The following is a 14,186-nucleotide window of genomic DNA, read 5'->3' as shown; positions in this document are numbered from 1 at the left end:
TCAAATCTGAAATTATGCAATGCTCTAGTTCTAGCATTTCACTGGGTTGCCTGGAACTATAAAAACTGTTGGAAAGTTTTATAATATTCTGCAATAATACACATCACAAAACAAATTCCAATTTATTTCATGTATCTCTTTATTCTATGGGCAGATTAAGAATGGTGAAAAGTTGAACAGCAGGGACAAAAACAACCTTTTTTATGTTTCAAAATAGACTTGGTACCGTTAGATCTACAACTAGCTTGGCTCAAGCCTTTCAACCTTGTGGCACTAGAAGGGTTAAATCCAAACTTACTACTGTCTCCTCAAGGCCTTTCAAGTCTTGTTTGGCTTGCTCACGACGGTCAAATTGTTGGCTGTGGTAGTAAAAACAAAAGTGAAAGTAAATTTCATGACATGATTATGACAGCCTGTATTTCTCCATCAGATGAAAGCATGTGTCTTTGAGTATAGAGACTTCTCCCTATGTTATTGGCTTGTTAGAGACTTCATTCGCTTGTTAGAGACTTCATTTGGAGTTTGTGTGCAGTAGATACAAAGTGGCTAATACAAGATACACACTTGTGATACTTTTTGGTTGCAATTACATTTAATAAGAGTTGGAAAGCAATTCGATGTGAGAAAGTGTTGCAGGTAAAGTTGAACATTTGTGAAGAATGATACAGAAAAACTAATTTGGATGTCTCAATTCCACCTCTTCTTCGGTGCGTAAACTGACAAATGAATTCGGGAACAACATCATATCCATATAAAGGAGGGTTGTTCATCAAGTTGGTGGAATATGCACAGCATCTGTATGGATCTGGAAATGAAGAGTTAGCATTCCAGAGACTAAAGGGAAGAGAGGAGAATAGCTCTAACCTCAGTTCTCTCAGCTTGGATGCCTTCTCTGCTTCCTCCACCTTCAGCTTCTCATAGTCCAGCTGCAGCTTCTCCTGTTGTAGGGTCATGCGCTGGTTTTGGCTGCAAAGGTCAGAAGAGATGCAGACCACTTCGGTTACCATGGTTACACAGATACAATAGTGTATCTATGCAGACAATCATCTATCCTAACATAACATCAAGGCACCTACTATCACTCTGCACTGTATCTGACGTCATCAATCAATTTCTAAACCTGAAAGAATCCATTGTCCACTTAGACAACTACAGAGTTTACTTCCTAACTTTCCAGATCAATCTTGATAAATTTTCTCTGCACGGTATAAAAATAACTCTAGCACTTATCTTCACACAAGTTTTAATTTTTCCCTTAAAGGGACGCAGTCCTCACAAAATTTAAACAAATATGTTGTTGTTGGTACCTCCAATGAACTACTTTCATCAAAAACAATCTTTCAAATCACCAAATAAGCTCGTACATTTCGGTTAAAAAAGTGTGACTCTGCAAATGAGCAAGTCTTAGCGGAGAGTCATACGTCATTGATGCACAACTCTTTCCAGCAGTGTTCTGCTTGTCATCCCTAGTTATTTATAAATACATGTTTACTATTTAATTTTATATTAATTTTATATATAAATAAGCTTGAAATATTTTGTTTGAAATAATAAAACCACATATTGTCACATTTTATGAAAAAATCAGATATGATCATTTTGAACACTTAAATTGATTTTCTAAGGCACGGCTGTCAACTTGAGAGTAGGGCATCAATGACGTTGCACCTTTTGGCAGGCTCTTACACGATCGCTTGCAGGAATTATTTTTTTTAAATCGCGTACGGAGACAATTTTTGATGTCCACACGTATAAATTGGTGAAAGGTTATATTTTTTACTCTTCTTAATTATCAGTACAGTGAAAATCTCAGGACTGCTTCCCTTTAAGGAAAATTAACTTGAAGTCTGTTCTTGGTATATGATGAGAGTAGCATGTGTTTTCATGTCCTCCTCAGTGGAGAAGTTTTGTCTGTGCCCAAATATTTGAGAAATATGAGAATTTGTGAAATTTTGCTTTACAAAACAGAGAGATGCTCACACCTAGATCACTCAGAGTTGCCAATTTGTCATACTCACTGAACTTTAACAATTCACTCTTTCTTTCTTTTTTTTATGGTCAGATTTCCCCCCCAAAAAAAAAAAATTTTCACTGATTTACTTCTCTGAATTTTCTGTTTGCATACAAAGCAACATACCGTGACGATGAAATTTCAGACTTTCAAATTCAAATTTTCAAAATCTAAGACAGTCACTTACTCCTGGAGGTCTTCAATCATGTGCTCCTTCTCCAGGATCTCGGCGCGGAGCTTGGCCAGCTGCTTCTGGTGCGCCTCCCTGTGGGCCTCCATCTGCTCCTGAAGGGCCTCCTGGGAGGGGCGAGGAGACAACGATTGGGATGGGTGGGGTTAAAGGTCATACATCCCTTTGGCAAATTTCAAAAAAATTATGCATGGTTGAAGAATAATATCTCTCAACATCATGCATGACATCTTATGGTGATATATCTCGGGGTTTTACAAGAAGAAAGAAATGCAAAACTTACCCCATGTCACTGGAGAATATGCTCGCTTGTTGTACTGGAATAACAGTTGGAACTTTTTTTTTTGGAGGGGGGTCCAAATAAATTCATGGGAAATCTATAATTGTCTTCCCCCCTCCATCACAAAGAAGTTTCAATTTTTATTATTCTGAGGAAATGTCTGAATTACCTACCTCAAGTATACCAGCCTATGAAAGGAATTCAAACTTTCATGATTGCAAAAGGTATACATGAACTTTAAAAGGACATTGGCAGAGGAACAGGCGTAGCGTCGTTTCATCTCACCGGACATTTTCTCACAAAACAGCATCTTACCCTCAATGGCTTCATACCATTATGACCTCTTTCCATGTGTTAGCTTGATATCAGATTTCTTGATTCATGTCTTACATAAAATACCTACATCAACAAAAATTAAAAATAAAACTAATGGTTCTGTAGAAAGAATTATCTCTACTTTCCTCAAACCATTTAAAAGGGTCAGGTGAAGAGATCAACATGCTAACATGGACTTGGCACCTAGGAAATATATGACAGGGAATAATTTTCCAACTCGAAATTGATAAGTAATTTCACCTGATTAACAATATTTCATATGGTATCCTGCACACTTCTATGGAAGAAAACTGCTACCCAAAAGATGTTTGTGTAAGAGTGGTACAAGCATCCATAGCTAATCGTAATGCGATACCAGGAAAAAGTATTCCCTGCATCACGAAGGCCACATACACCAGCACATGGAAGAAAGTGAAGAAATGGTATGCATCCTAACAGATAAAAGAGTCAGAAGAGGGAGGGGAGGAAAACATGTGACAATCATACCTTCATCTCATTGGCCAGCTGTATCTCGTCTTCCTGTTCACGTTTCATGTCCTCCTGGTCTACCAAACGCATCTCCTCTGTGGGAGAAATTGAAACATGAAAGAGACGAGGTCATTATCAGAGTGCCGATATGTGCATGCTTTTAACTCTAAAAGACAATAACATCTGGTTGTGTATCAACATCACACAACATTATCATCTTCATCATCATCATTATCGTCATCATTAACACCTTGTTATGTATCCATGATACAGAATATTATCAGCATCGTCATCATCATCTTCATCATAAAACCATCATAATCATCATCATCATCATCATCATCAATATCATCATCATCATCATCATCAACATCATCAACATCATCACCATCATCACCATCATCATCATCATCATCATCATCATCATCATCATCATCATCATCATCATCATCATCATCATCATCATCATACCACTGTCAGATCTGTCACAAGTTTCATTGGCATCACCACTATCATTATCTTATATCTTGTACTATCATTATTTTCATCACCTCCAGATACTCATTATCTCTTGGATTATCATCAGCATTATTATCATCACCATCATCGTCATCTCACATCACATTATTCATCATCATCCTCACCTTCATCATCAATATTCATATTATCTTTATCATACTGAGAGTCATCATCACTGTAGGTACAATCTTCACCGTTAGTACACTGTATCCTCACCTTACTTTGATATCATCAAATATAATCCTAATAACACCAGCACCTTAACGTTCATCATCATTATTATCATTACCATGGCTGTTGTTGTTATCACCATCACATACATCATTACCATCGCTGTTGCTGTTATCACCATCACATACATCATTACCATCCTAATCACATTTTTGACTGGCTACAGGATACATGCATGTACGTGAGCACATGACTAGAGACTGGTATAGAATGACTGTCATCTACCACTGACTGACCTGCAGCTCTCAGCTTGGCCACCTCCTCATTGAGTGAATCTAGATTGCCTTCCAGGTTTCTCTTCTTCTGCTCAACCTCAGTGATGTTCTTCTGCAGTGACTTCATCTTGGCTTCATGCTGTGTAGGAAAATGAAAATATGGCCGACTGTAAGGCCAAGGTACCCCTAACATTACTAAACAATGATAACTCCTCCACTACAGCACTTGTTATTCTTCAAGTGAGGACTACAATTCATTGCAATGGAAAGTGATTCTATACAACCTCTGCAGCCTGAATATCTGTGAATACAATGGTTGATAACGATGCTCGTTCCCCGATCCAACCAATTACCCAAACCTTTGTGCACAGATATTTTGTTTAGAACCAGACTTTTGTAACAGAAGACTGTGACGTCATCACTTAGGTACTCTAAAAGGTTGTCATTTCATCTGCATCCCACCTCTACCTACTGGATCACCATAACACCCCTGCCTACTGGATCAGCATCTGACCCCTACTTACTGGATCAGCATCCACCCGCTACCTACTGAATCAGAATCCAACTGCTACCTGCTGGATCAGAAACCGACCCCTACCTGCTGGATCAGAATCCAACCCCTACCACCTGGATCAGCATTCCACTCTTACCTGCTGGATCATCATCCTATCCCTACCTGCTGGATCTAAATCCCCTCCTACCTGTTGGATCAGCATCTGACCCCTATCAGGTGGATCAGCATCACACTCCTTCCCACTGAATCAGCATCCCACCCCCTACCTCCTGGATAAGCTTCCTACCTCAACCTGCTAGTTCAGCATCCACCCCTACCTACTGGATCAGCCTCCTGCTCCTACCCACTGAACCAGCATTCCACCCCCTACCTACTGAATAAGCATCCCCATCCGTATAATGCTGGATCAGCATGCAACCCTTACCTCCTGGAATAACATCGAACCCAACTCAGGTGGATCAGCATCCTACCCTTATCTACTGGATCAGCATCAGACCCCTTACCTGTTGGATCAGCATCCTGCATGAGCTGAGCTCCTCCTCGCTCTGGCTGATCTTGGACTCGTGCTCCATGTTGCTCTGCTCCAGCTGTCGGCAGCGCTGCGACATCGTCTTCACCTCTGTCTTCATCTTGCTGACAAAGAGGCGTGCCATGGTGAACTCCTCGTCCACCTTCTCGCTGTTCTCCACGTTGGGCTGGAGTGAGAGTCAGACGGAGGTGGGTAGAATGAGATGGAATGCTAAGCACACATATTCTGAACTTTTAAAAAAAATAGGCCCCCCCCCCAAAAAAAAAAAACAACAAAAACAACAACAATTATGTATGATTGAAAGGTACATTTAAGAATTGTACTAACATTTGTTTTGTTTTGTTTTGTTTTTTGTTTTTTGTTTTTTTTTTTGGGGGGGGGAAGGGTAAGAAAATTATTACAAATTTGAAGGCTAGGATTTTGTTCTATCCACCTTTTTTTCCCTAGTTTAACAGTACCTCATCCAGGATACACGATCAGGATGGCATTGTCACTAATGCTACAATGATCAATATTGATATATTTCATTACTGTTATTCACTTTTCATATTCAACATCATAATGAATCATCATTGCCATCACTGTAATAACCAGTACCACAAAAATCTTCCTCTGTACCATTATAATCATCATCACAACCCCCACCGGAACAATTCCTCGGAGACATCCCATCACAATCATCTCAACAATTACTGACAAAATGGTAGATAACGTAGTTGAAAAGGAAACAAGCCAAGGGAGTTGGTACCTTCATGTCTGCAGCGTTGCCTCCCAGGACCGTTCCGATCTCCCCGAGGTCCTTGAGAAGACTGGCCATCATCTCGGTGATGCGGCGGCGCTGGTGCTGCTCAAGCTCCTGTAGCTTCTGCAGCTCCATGTTAGTGGAGGAGAGGGCGGTCTAGGAGGAGGAAAGGTCAGGAATAGAACCTTTACTGTGAGGCATTCACACACAATGAGGTTTAGAGTTGATGGCTCTGTAGTTAGTACCTCTTGGGTCTTATTATACCATGTGTGCATTCTCATTTTGCCATTTTCTGATATTTTTTTTTTTTCAGAGAAAATGGAAAACCACAGGAAAATGTGCGAGAGAAAGATCTCACAAGGTATTCAACACAGTGAGAATCAGACAGGCCATTATTTAAAATTTCAATCAAGTTGAGTTACAACTTTCTTCCAATGCAAATACAATCCTCCAAGAGATTTGTGTTCTGTACTGTTATGTTTTATTGATGCACGCAAACAGACAAGAGAGAAATGTGATCATGAATAAACAATGGCAGGACACAATAGAAGAGCTTGAAAACAAGTATGTCAAGCTTAACTGCAACATTGATAAGTTGAGTGAGAACACACGTACAAGGCAATTTGGGACTAGTCAAGGCATTCAGTTGAAAGGTAGGGATACTAGGAAGTATTTCAGGATGACAAACCTGTTTCTCATTGACCTCCTCGCTCAACGTCTCATTGAGTCGGTTCTTGTCCTCCACTTCCTTGGACTTCTCATCGTAGTTCACTGCCATCTCTTCCAGGGCCTGGGGTCACATGATGACAAAGGTCACAGGGCATATAATACCAATCTCAGAACAATGCATATCTCAATAGTCATCGCTAGCATTGCTTTTTATAGTCATCACACATGCACAGAATGTCTGAAACATTTCTCCGTCCTGAATTCCTTGACTGACAATGTATTCTTGTACAGGAATTTATGAGGTATCTTGATAATGTTCCTACTGTTTATTCATACCTTTGATCCCAGTATCTGCATCTGTACAACACTGCAGAAGATTACTAAAGTCAAATGTACCTCATATCCAAAAATCATAGGATATCAAAGGGAATCAACTTCTCAAGACAGTTTTGTGACAAAGCTTTATCTTTATCATTCTACCGCCGTATTGGTAGAAAGGGTGGAGCTCAGCATTATGGGTCCACAATGTATTAACCCTTTATGAGCCTAGGCACTTAGTTTAAAGGGACTGTACAGTACTGGTTGAGGTGGGGATTCAAGTTTTGAACATTCCCAAGTGAGATAATGAGAAACCTCTCATGAAATATGAAAGAGTATGTAATTCTCAGAAGGATTCAACGTTTATTTGATGAAAATTGGCTTTCAAATGGCAGAGATATCCAAAAAAGTGGTAATTATTATAAAAGGCAACAGGCCACGCCTTTTATAAGGATCTCTTTGTTTCACCTTGTTTTGGGATATCTCAGCCATTTCAAAACCGATTTTCATCAAATAAACTTTTGATACCCCTTAGAATTGCTTGCTCTTTGACATCTCATAGAGTGGTTTCTGAATATCTCGCAAAACGTTAAAAGCTAAATTTTCACCTAAACCAGAACTGTACACACCCTTTAACTTGCAAAGCTTTTTCATCAGCATTCAGTATTCCAACCAAACTTGACCTAGTTGTTTATTTAGCAAGCCCACTTAAATAGGTGTAGTAATGCGCCTCAGTCCAACAGGAAGGTCATGACCACAAATAGGAACAGAATGATTCAGAACTGTAAAAGTGGATGTTTTTAGTTTTGTGAGTTTTTAATTTCGTGGAATCAAGACATCAACCACTTGATCATATGGCAAGCAAAAAATACTCTGTTCTCTTGATATGTATCATATGATGTATTATATGATGGTTTGAGTCACGATATTTTATTGGTTGTTTTTCAAAGTATTTTATTTGAAATGTTATGATGTTATTTGAAATATTATGATGTATTATGTGTTCAGATGAATATGTTTGATGTAGAATAATAAATATCCCAGTGGGAGAAAAAAAAATACTTGTGTGCTTTTATTTTCGCGGTAGTTTCTGGTTATGCGAAATGAGTGAAACTTTGAGCATTGCGAAAATGTCCACTTTCACAGTAATCTCTGTTCATCAACAACTGGTTTCCAGATATCTGTGTCAATCTTCGATGAAAGCATCAGCATGCATGCTAATCAGCAAACAATGCATGATAAGGATTAAGAAGTGCTGCAGTTAGGTTCTATAGCAGTCTCTGTTTGGATGTTTTGTTTGTTCGTTTGTTTGTTTGTTTGGGGGTTATCATAGAGTTGAGATGGACAACACGATGGAGGTCTCCTGTATTTCTGTTACATCAAGAGATGCTTAATTTGTCTTTGAACGACAGATATACAGGATCCTATGTTTGCATGAATATGTGCATAAAATAATGCATGTTTGTTTTCATTTTACATTGTGCTAGAAAAAATGTTGGATATTTGAATTAATCATTTATCTGTTTTAACTGTCTGATTCAAATTATACTGTGCTCAATTAGTTCGTTCAATTGACTTTGCATTTCATTTATGTGTGAAAAAGAAATCCAGAAATCAAATCAAATCAAATCAAAATCAAAACAAACCTGGAGGACTTCCTTGGCCTCCTCCTTGGCTGCAGCGTTCTCTGCCTCCAGGCGTCCCATCTGGCTCTGGAGCTGTTCATAGTCTCGCTGCATGGCTGACAACAGCTCTTCCTGCTCCAGCATCTGTTGTTTCAGCTTCTCCGTCAGCCGTGACTGGTTGTCAATCTCACTGTCCTGTGGGGAGGGGAAAAACCACAGGACCACACCCGTGTTTGTTGGGTTGGGGGGAAAGAGGCACTTTGGCACTGTATTCAATCTACTGGAGTATTCTAGAGAACTATGTATAACACTCCGTGGGGGAAATCACAGCCTCAGTTTGTTAAAAAATGTTATTTTGACACTTGTTTTGCATAAATTTGCATACATGTATTAACCATTACTCTCTCTACTGAATCCAGCCCTCATATTCATCCGCAGCGCCATACCAGCTCAAACCATCATCTAAACATCATGATAATAAATTATTCAAGACACTAAACCCAAAGAAAGGATTTCTGCGTGTTCTCAGACAAAAACTGTTTGATTTAAATGCATATGTTCACCTAACACAGGTGATATGAGTACAATGTCAATTGAAATGTGCATCAATACTCCATGCATACAACATAGAAGGCATAACATTTGACCAAACAGTCTAAACTAAAGACAAAGGTTTCATTCGTACATGGTTTTTCCAATTAACACAGAACATGTGACTGCCTGAAGTTTGACTCCATAACTGTGATATTAATAACATGAAGAAAGACTGCATTGTGTGCTAACATTTTTCTCTCCTATATCGAACATGTCTACTGTACTCTTTCTGATGCTCCTTTTCCCTACCACATTACTGCCAACATTGCAACACACATACAATCTGTGTTAGTGCCAATCATGACTTTCTAAATGTGAAAACACTCTAATATCCCTTCTGCCTTTAAAAACAATATGATCCAGGCACATTCTGTATCTCTGAAACTCGAGTGAAATTGCATCAGCATGTTTGATCTTGTATAACCTTAGCATCTCTAGAGTCATCTCCTTATCCCAAGACCTAAAATAAATATCTCTATGGATATATTCTACCCATGTGTTTTATTGTAGCTAGTCATAGAACATAATTTGCTGGTCCCTTTTCTGGGCCAAGGACCAAACCATATCTGATGTAATTTCCTTGAGACTAACCTCCCCATACAGAGGAAGGAGATCTCTGAACTATATTGATTGCATTGCACAAGATTTAATGCATGGATCACTTTACATGCAAACACTATGATAAAAGATATCTGGCAAGGCATTGTGTACTTTGTCTCTGATGCATCCGTCAAGTACAGTCCGACCTCTCCTATCCGGCCTCCCTTTATCGACATCTCTCTATTATCCAGATACGATCTCAGCGTGATGCTTTGGGTTTTTTTCCAAAGTACATATTATTCCTATCATAACATACATACACATCTAATTTCCATCTAAATAACATGCATTCAGACATTCATTTCCCCCCGATCAGGGCAGGAACTGGACAGAAAACTTTTCATTAAATCAGGGCACGGTACAGGCGATCGTTTATTGAGGAAATTGTCAGAGAATTCTGAACGCAGACCAGCTGAAGAGTATGTGACATGTCCACGCAAAATTGATACATGTAGGGCCTACATGTAGCTACCATTGAGTAGACAGCTGCGTGTATTAAACATTGAGTCTCCCATATCCAGCCAAATCCTTTATCCAGATGATCGCCCATCCCAACATGTCCGGATAGGAGAGGTCGGACTGTATGAGTAGTAAGAGGCACGATATTGTAAAAGGTAACAAGTTTTCAGCCCCCACCTTCTCATCCAGCTGCTCAAAGAGCTTGGCCCGCTCCTCCTCCCACTTGTTCTTCTCTTCCTCAGACACCTGCACCATGGTCTCCTGTTTGGGCATCAGGTCCTTGAGGATCTCAGGGTTCTTGTCCACCTGCTCATTGGCTGGCACACTCTCACCTGGGAGGAGGGGAGGGGGTGGAAACACAATAGGATGCAATTAAGGTCTTCAGGCCTGTATGTGTTTATCGTTTTTGTCTTTACAGCTGTTAAGGAATATTGCATTAATGTTTCCATGTGCTTCTACTTGTCAAACTGTGAATTGGTTGGAAAGTGAATTACTTATACATTACGACAATGGAAATTTGTTTCACGAATAGGAAAGGGATCTAATCCCAACTTTTCAATCCTCATATGATTGTTTCACATAGATTACAGAATTCGTCCATTCCGTTTGCTAGCAGATAGGTATTTATGTTTTTCCCAAAGAAATAATATACTGCCATTTTATCTCTGTGTGACGCCAATCAACTGCAGATCCTGTTTGATGACAATAAATGAACTAACCAGTAGGTCAGAAATGTTTGTATTCCATTATCAGTACTATCATCACATACTGGTCAATATCTAACAGTTAGACTACAGGTCCTAAAGAAAGGCCACACCCAAACCCACCTGCATCAATATTCAACAGTCACACTACCGGTCCTAAAGAAAGGCCACACCCAAACCCATCTGCATCAATATTCAACAGTCACACTACCAGTCTGAAAGAAAGACCACACCCATGAAACCCACCTGCTCTCCACCTCTGCAGCTCTGCCTCCAGGACCAGGAGCTGTGCCTTGAGTCGGCCATTCTTCTCCTTCTCCTTCTCATACCTGTTCCTCCATTCCTCGGCTGTCAGCTCAATGTTCACTGTCACTGTATTCTTAATGGTCTTGGCTCTGTGTGTAGGCATCACAGTAAAATGAAATCATGCTTCATTCATGAGCGACCAAATGGAACGTCTTGATTGGTCTACTATATTAACTCCCACATGGAGACTTTTTTCCCCCTTCTTTTGAGCTTCTCCATGGAGACAATATTATGAGCTCAGTTGCGGAGACATTTTATCAGCATAGGTTTAAATAATTTTGTATGACTGTTTGAAACATCATTTTGATCTGATCTGTCTAAAATTGGGCCCTACTGAAAATAATTTGTAATTTGTCATCTACTGTAGTGTGTGGTCTACTGGAATGTGTGGGCTACTGTAGTGTGTGGTCTACTGTAGTGTGTGGTCTACTGCAGTGTGTGGTCCATTGTACTGTGTGGTCTCCAGGAGTGTGCAGTTCAGCATAGAGCGTGGTCCACTGTATTGTGTGGCCCGGAGGAGTGTGTGGTCCACTGTAGTGTGTAGTCTACTGTAGTGTGTGGTCCACTGTAGTGTGTTGTCTACTGTAGTGTGTGGTCCACTGTAGTGTGTGGTCTAATGTAGCATGTAGTCTAATGTAGCATGTGGTCTAAAGTAGCGTGTTGTCTACTGGAGTTTGTGGTCCACTGTGTTGTGTGGTCCCCAGTAGTGTGTGGTCCACTGTGGTGTGTGGTCCCCAGTAGTGTGTGGTCCACTGTGGTGTGTGGTCCCTAGGGGTATGTGGTCCATTGTGGTCCCACTCACCTCTGGCCAAACATGAGAGTTGACTTGGACTCAGCCTCATTGAAGGAGGATGGGGAGCAGCAGATGACGATGGTGGTACGGGCGTTACCTCCCAGCGACTCTTGGAGGATACGGGTCATCTTACTGTCACGGTATGGGATGTGAGATTTCTGGAGCAAAACAGAAACCATTTAGCAGTTTGAAAACATGAAAGTAGACACACACAAAAAAATCATTCTTCAGCCTTGAGTATTATCATACCCACATATTACCAATGTTTTCATCTGATATGCCTCTAGAGCACAGTAGCTCCAAAGGATCGTTGTACAAGATCGGGATCGACTTCAGGATGACATCGTGTCATGTTTCCAGACAAAGATTTATTTCCAAGGTAGCGAAAATATCAAATAATACATGTACAGCTGAACCTCTCTTATCCGGCCTCCCTTTATCCGGATCTCTCTATTATACGGACGCAATCTCGCCGTGATTTTTTTTTTTGTAATTTCAGGAGGAAAGGAGGATTCCCAACTCAATCTAACAATGGCGACCTACAGTCGACTTTACCAAGCCATGATGATCAAATTTTGACGCGTAGTTTCATTGACTCGTACTGTTTATTTTCAAGATCTACTTGATACATTTCTTAATAATTATTTAGGTAAATCATCCCAAGAATTTATAAAAGAAAATGATTTCATTCTTGCAAACACGAACCTCTATTTTGGGGTCTGTTACTGAGTGTAACAATGAAAAGGTTGCAGTGTACACATTACTACATGTGGTACTACAATGGGCTACATCAGTACATATGTATGTATATGTACATGTATAAAGCATTGAGTCTCCCATATCCGGCCAAATCCCTTATCCGGATGAGCCCCGGTCCCGACTTGTCCGGATACGAGAGGTTCAACTGTATGTCCATGCACAGTATGTTCATATAGCACTCACTCCCTCAGCGGAGATAATTAACAAATTGAGGATGAGTCCCGAGTACACTAGGGCAGGGCTCTATGGGAAATGCGTGTTGTGGCAAAATCAGCCCGTCCTCAACGGGCTAAAGACACAGAACACTCACCTTGCCCTCAGCCAGGGCAGATATAACGTTTCCAAGCGCAGACAGAGACTTGTTGATGTTCTTGGCTTCATCTAGCACGGTACCCTCTGCTCCTGTCTTGCTAACCTGAGAAAGATCATACATTTCACACCACAATTGTTAATGACATCCACAAACAAACAATAGGAGCATAAGCTCTGTCAAAATTTGATGGGGTCAATGCCCTTTAGATGCTTATCTGATGATGATAAAGAAGGGCATTTATGAAGAGCTGACAGCTACTTTGAGTATAAGTAATTCACAAACACACAAGCAAGATCAGAAAGAGAGGTAGCAATTTGATGTCAAGTCCACATCAGACAAGTGGATGGATTCAAATGGCTATAGATCTCTGAAAGCCCTCCAATATCATGAGTATGATAAAAACATTTTTCCAGGATTAAACATTCACACCAACCATAACATGATTTCCTCCTATGACTGTCCATCTAATGTCACCATGTCAACGTTCCATCATAATTATGCAGTTTGAAGCATGATTTGTTTAGTTTGTTTATTTTCTGCTACTTAACACAATGCAGAACATACCAGAATGCATGTTAATCTCACTCAGAACAAACTTTGGGGCAGTCTCTCCCTCTGTATATTCCTTAAAAATCCTATACCCAGGCTTCATCAATTCATGATGAATATGTTGGTTCTATGATATTTGGTGCTGCCACAATTGCTCCCATGAAATATCTGCATGCCAAGCCATACATAAATTCTACACACAATCATAACCCTAACCCTAATCCTAATCCCCACATCAAACTAAACCTTAAACCATATCACAACCCTAACCCTAACCCTAACCCTAACCCCAAGTCCTGGGAGAAAATAAGACTGGAGCAACTGTCACAGGAGCATATCGTCGCTGGGGCGATAAGACCTCGTATCTACAAAATGTCAAATGTTCAGGAGAGCCAAAAAACATGGCGGCCAAAGCACTGTGGCGAATGGGATAACCTTTCCTTTGACATGCCATGGTGGCTT

At 40.2% G+C, this 14,186-nt stretch overlaps 1 protein-coding gene across 1 annotated transcript in view; it reads right to left on the bottom strand.

Moving 5' to 3' along the window:
- The window catches only part of LOC139734500 (kinesin heavy chain), an 81,061-nt gene that overhangs the window by 7,978 nt on the left and 58,897 nt on the right, over positions 1-14,186 (bottom strand). The window contains exons 8-20 of the mRNA XM_071645281.1: positions 13,173-13,277; positions 12,113-12,261; positions 11,251-11,399; positions 10,478-10,632; positions 8,669-8,842; positions 6,724-6,825; positions 6,042-6,191; positions 5,268-5,459; positions 4,272-4,389; positions 3,304-3,380; positions 2,199-2,308; positions 865-966; positions 299-359 (exon numbers count right to left, since the gene is read on the bottom strand). Of these exons, the coding sequence (XP_071501382.1) occupies positions 299-359; positions 865-966; positions 2,199-2,308; positions 3,304-3,380; positions 4,272-4,389; positions 5,268-5,459; positions 6,042-6,191; positions 6,724-6,825; positions 8,669-8,842; positions 10,478-10,632; positions 11,251-11,399; positions 12,113-12,261; positions 13,173-13,277 (1,644 nt within the window). The remainder of the gene's footprint in view (positions 1-298; positions 360-864; positions 967-2,198; positions 2,309-3,303; positions 3,381-4,271; positions 4,390-5,267; positions 5,460-6,041; positions 6,192-6,723; positions 6,826-8,668; positions 8,843-10,477; positions 10,633-11,250; positions 11,400-12,112; positions 12,262-13,172; positions 13,278-14,186) is intronic.

This window comes from Diadema antillarum, unplaced genomic scaffold (assembly GCF_040938485.1).
Source record: "Diadema antillarum isolate AM-2024a unplaced genomic scaffold, OU_Dant_1.0 seq00000530_RagTag, whole genome shotgun sequence".
NCBI lineage: Eukaryota > Metazoa > Echinodermata > Echinoidea > Diadematoida > Diadematidae > Diadema > Diadema antillarum.
Note: the sequence above shows the minus strand (reverse complement) of the source record. Positions and strands in the feature narration are given on the sequence as shown.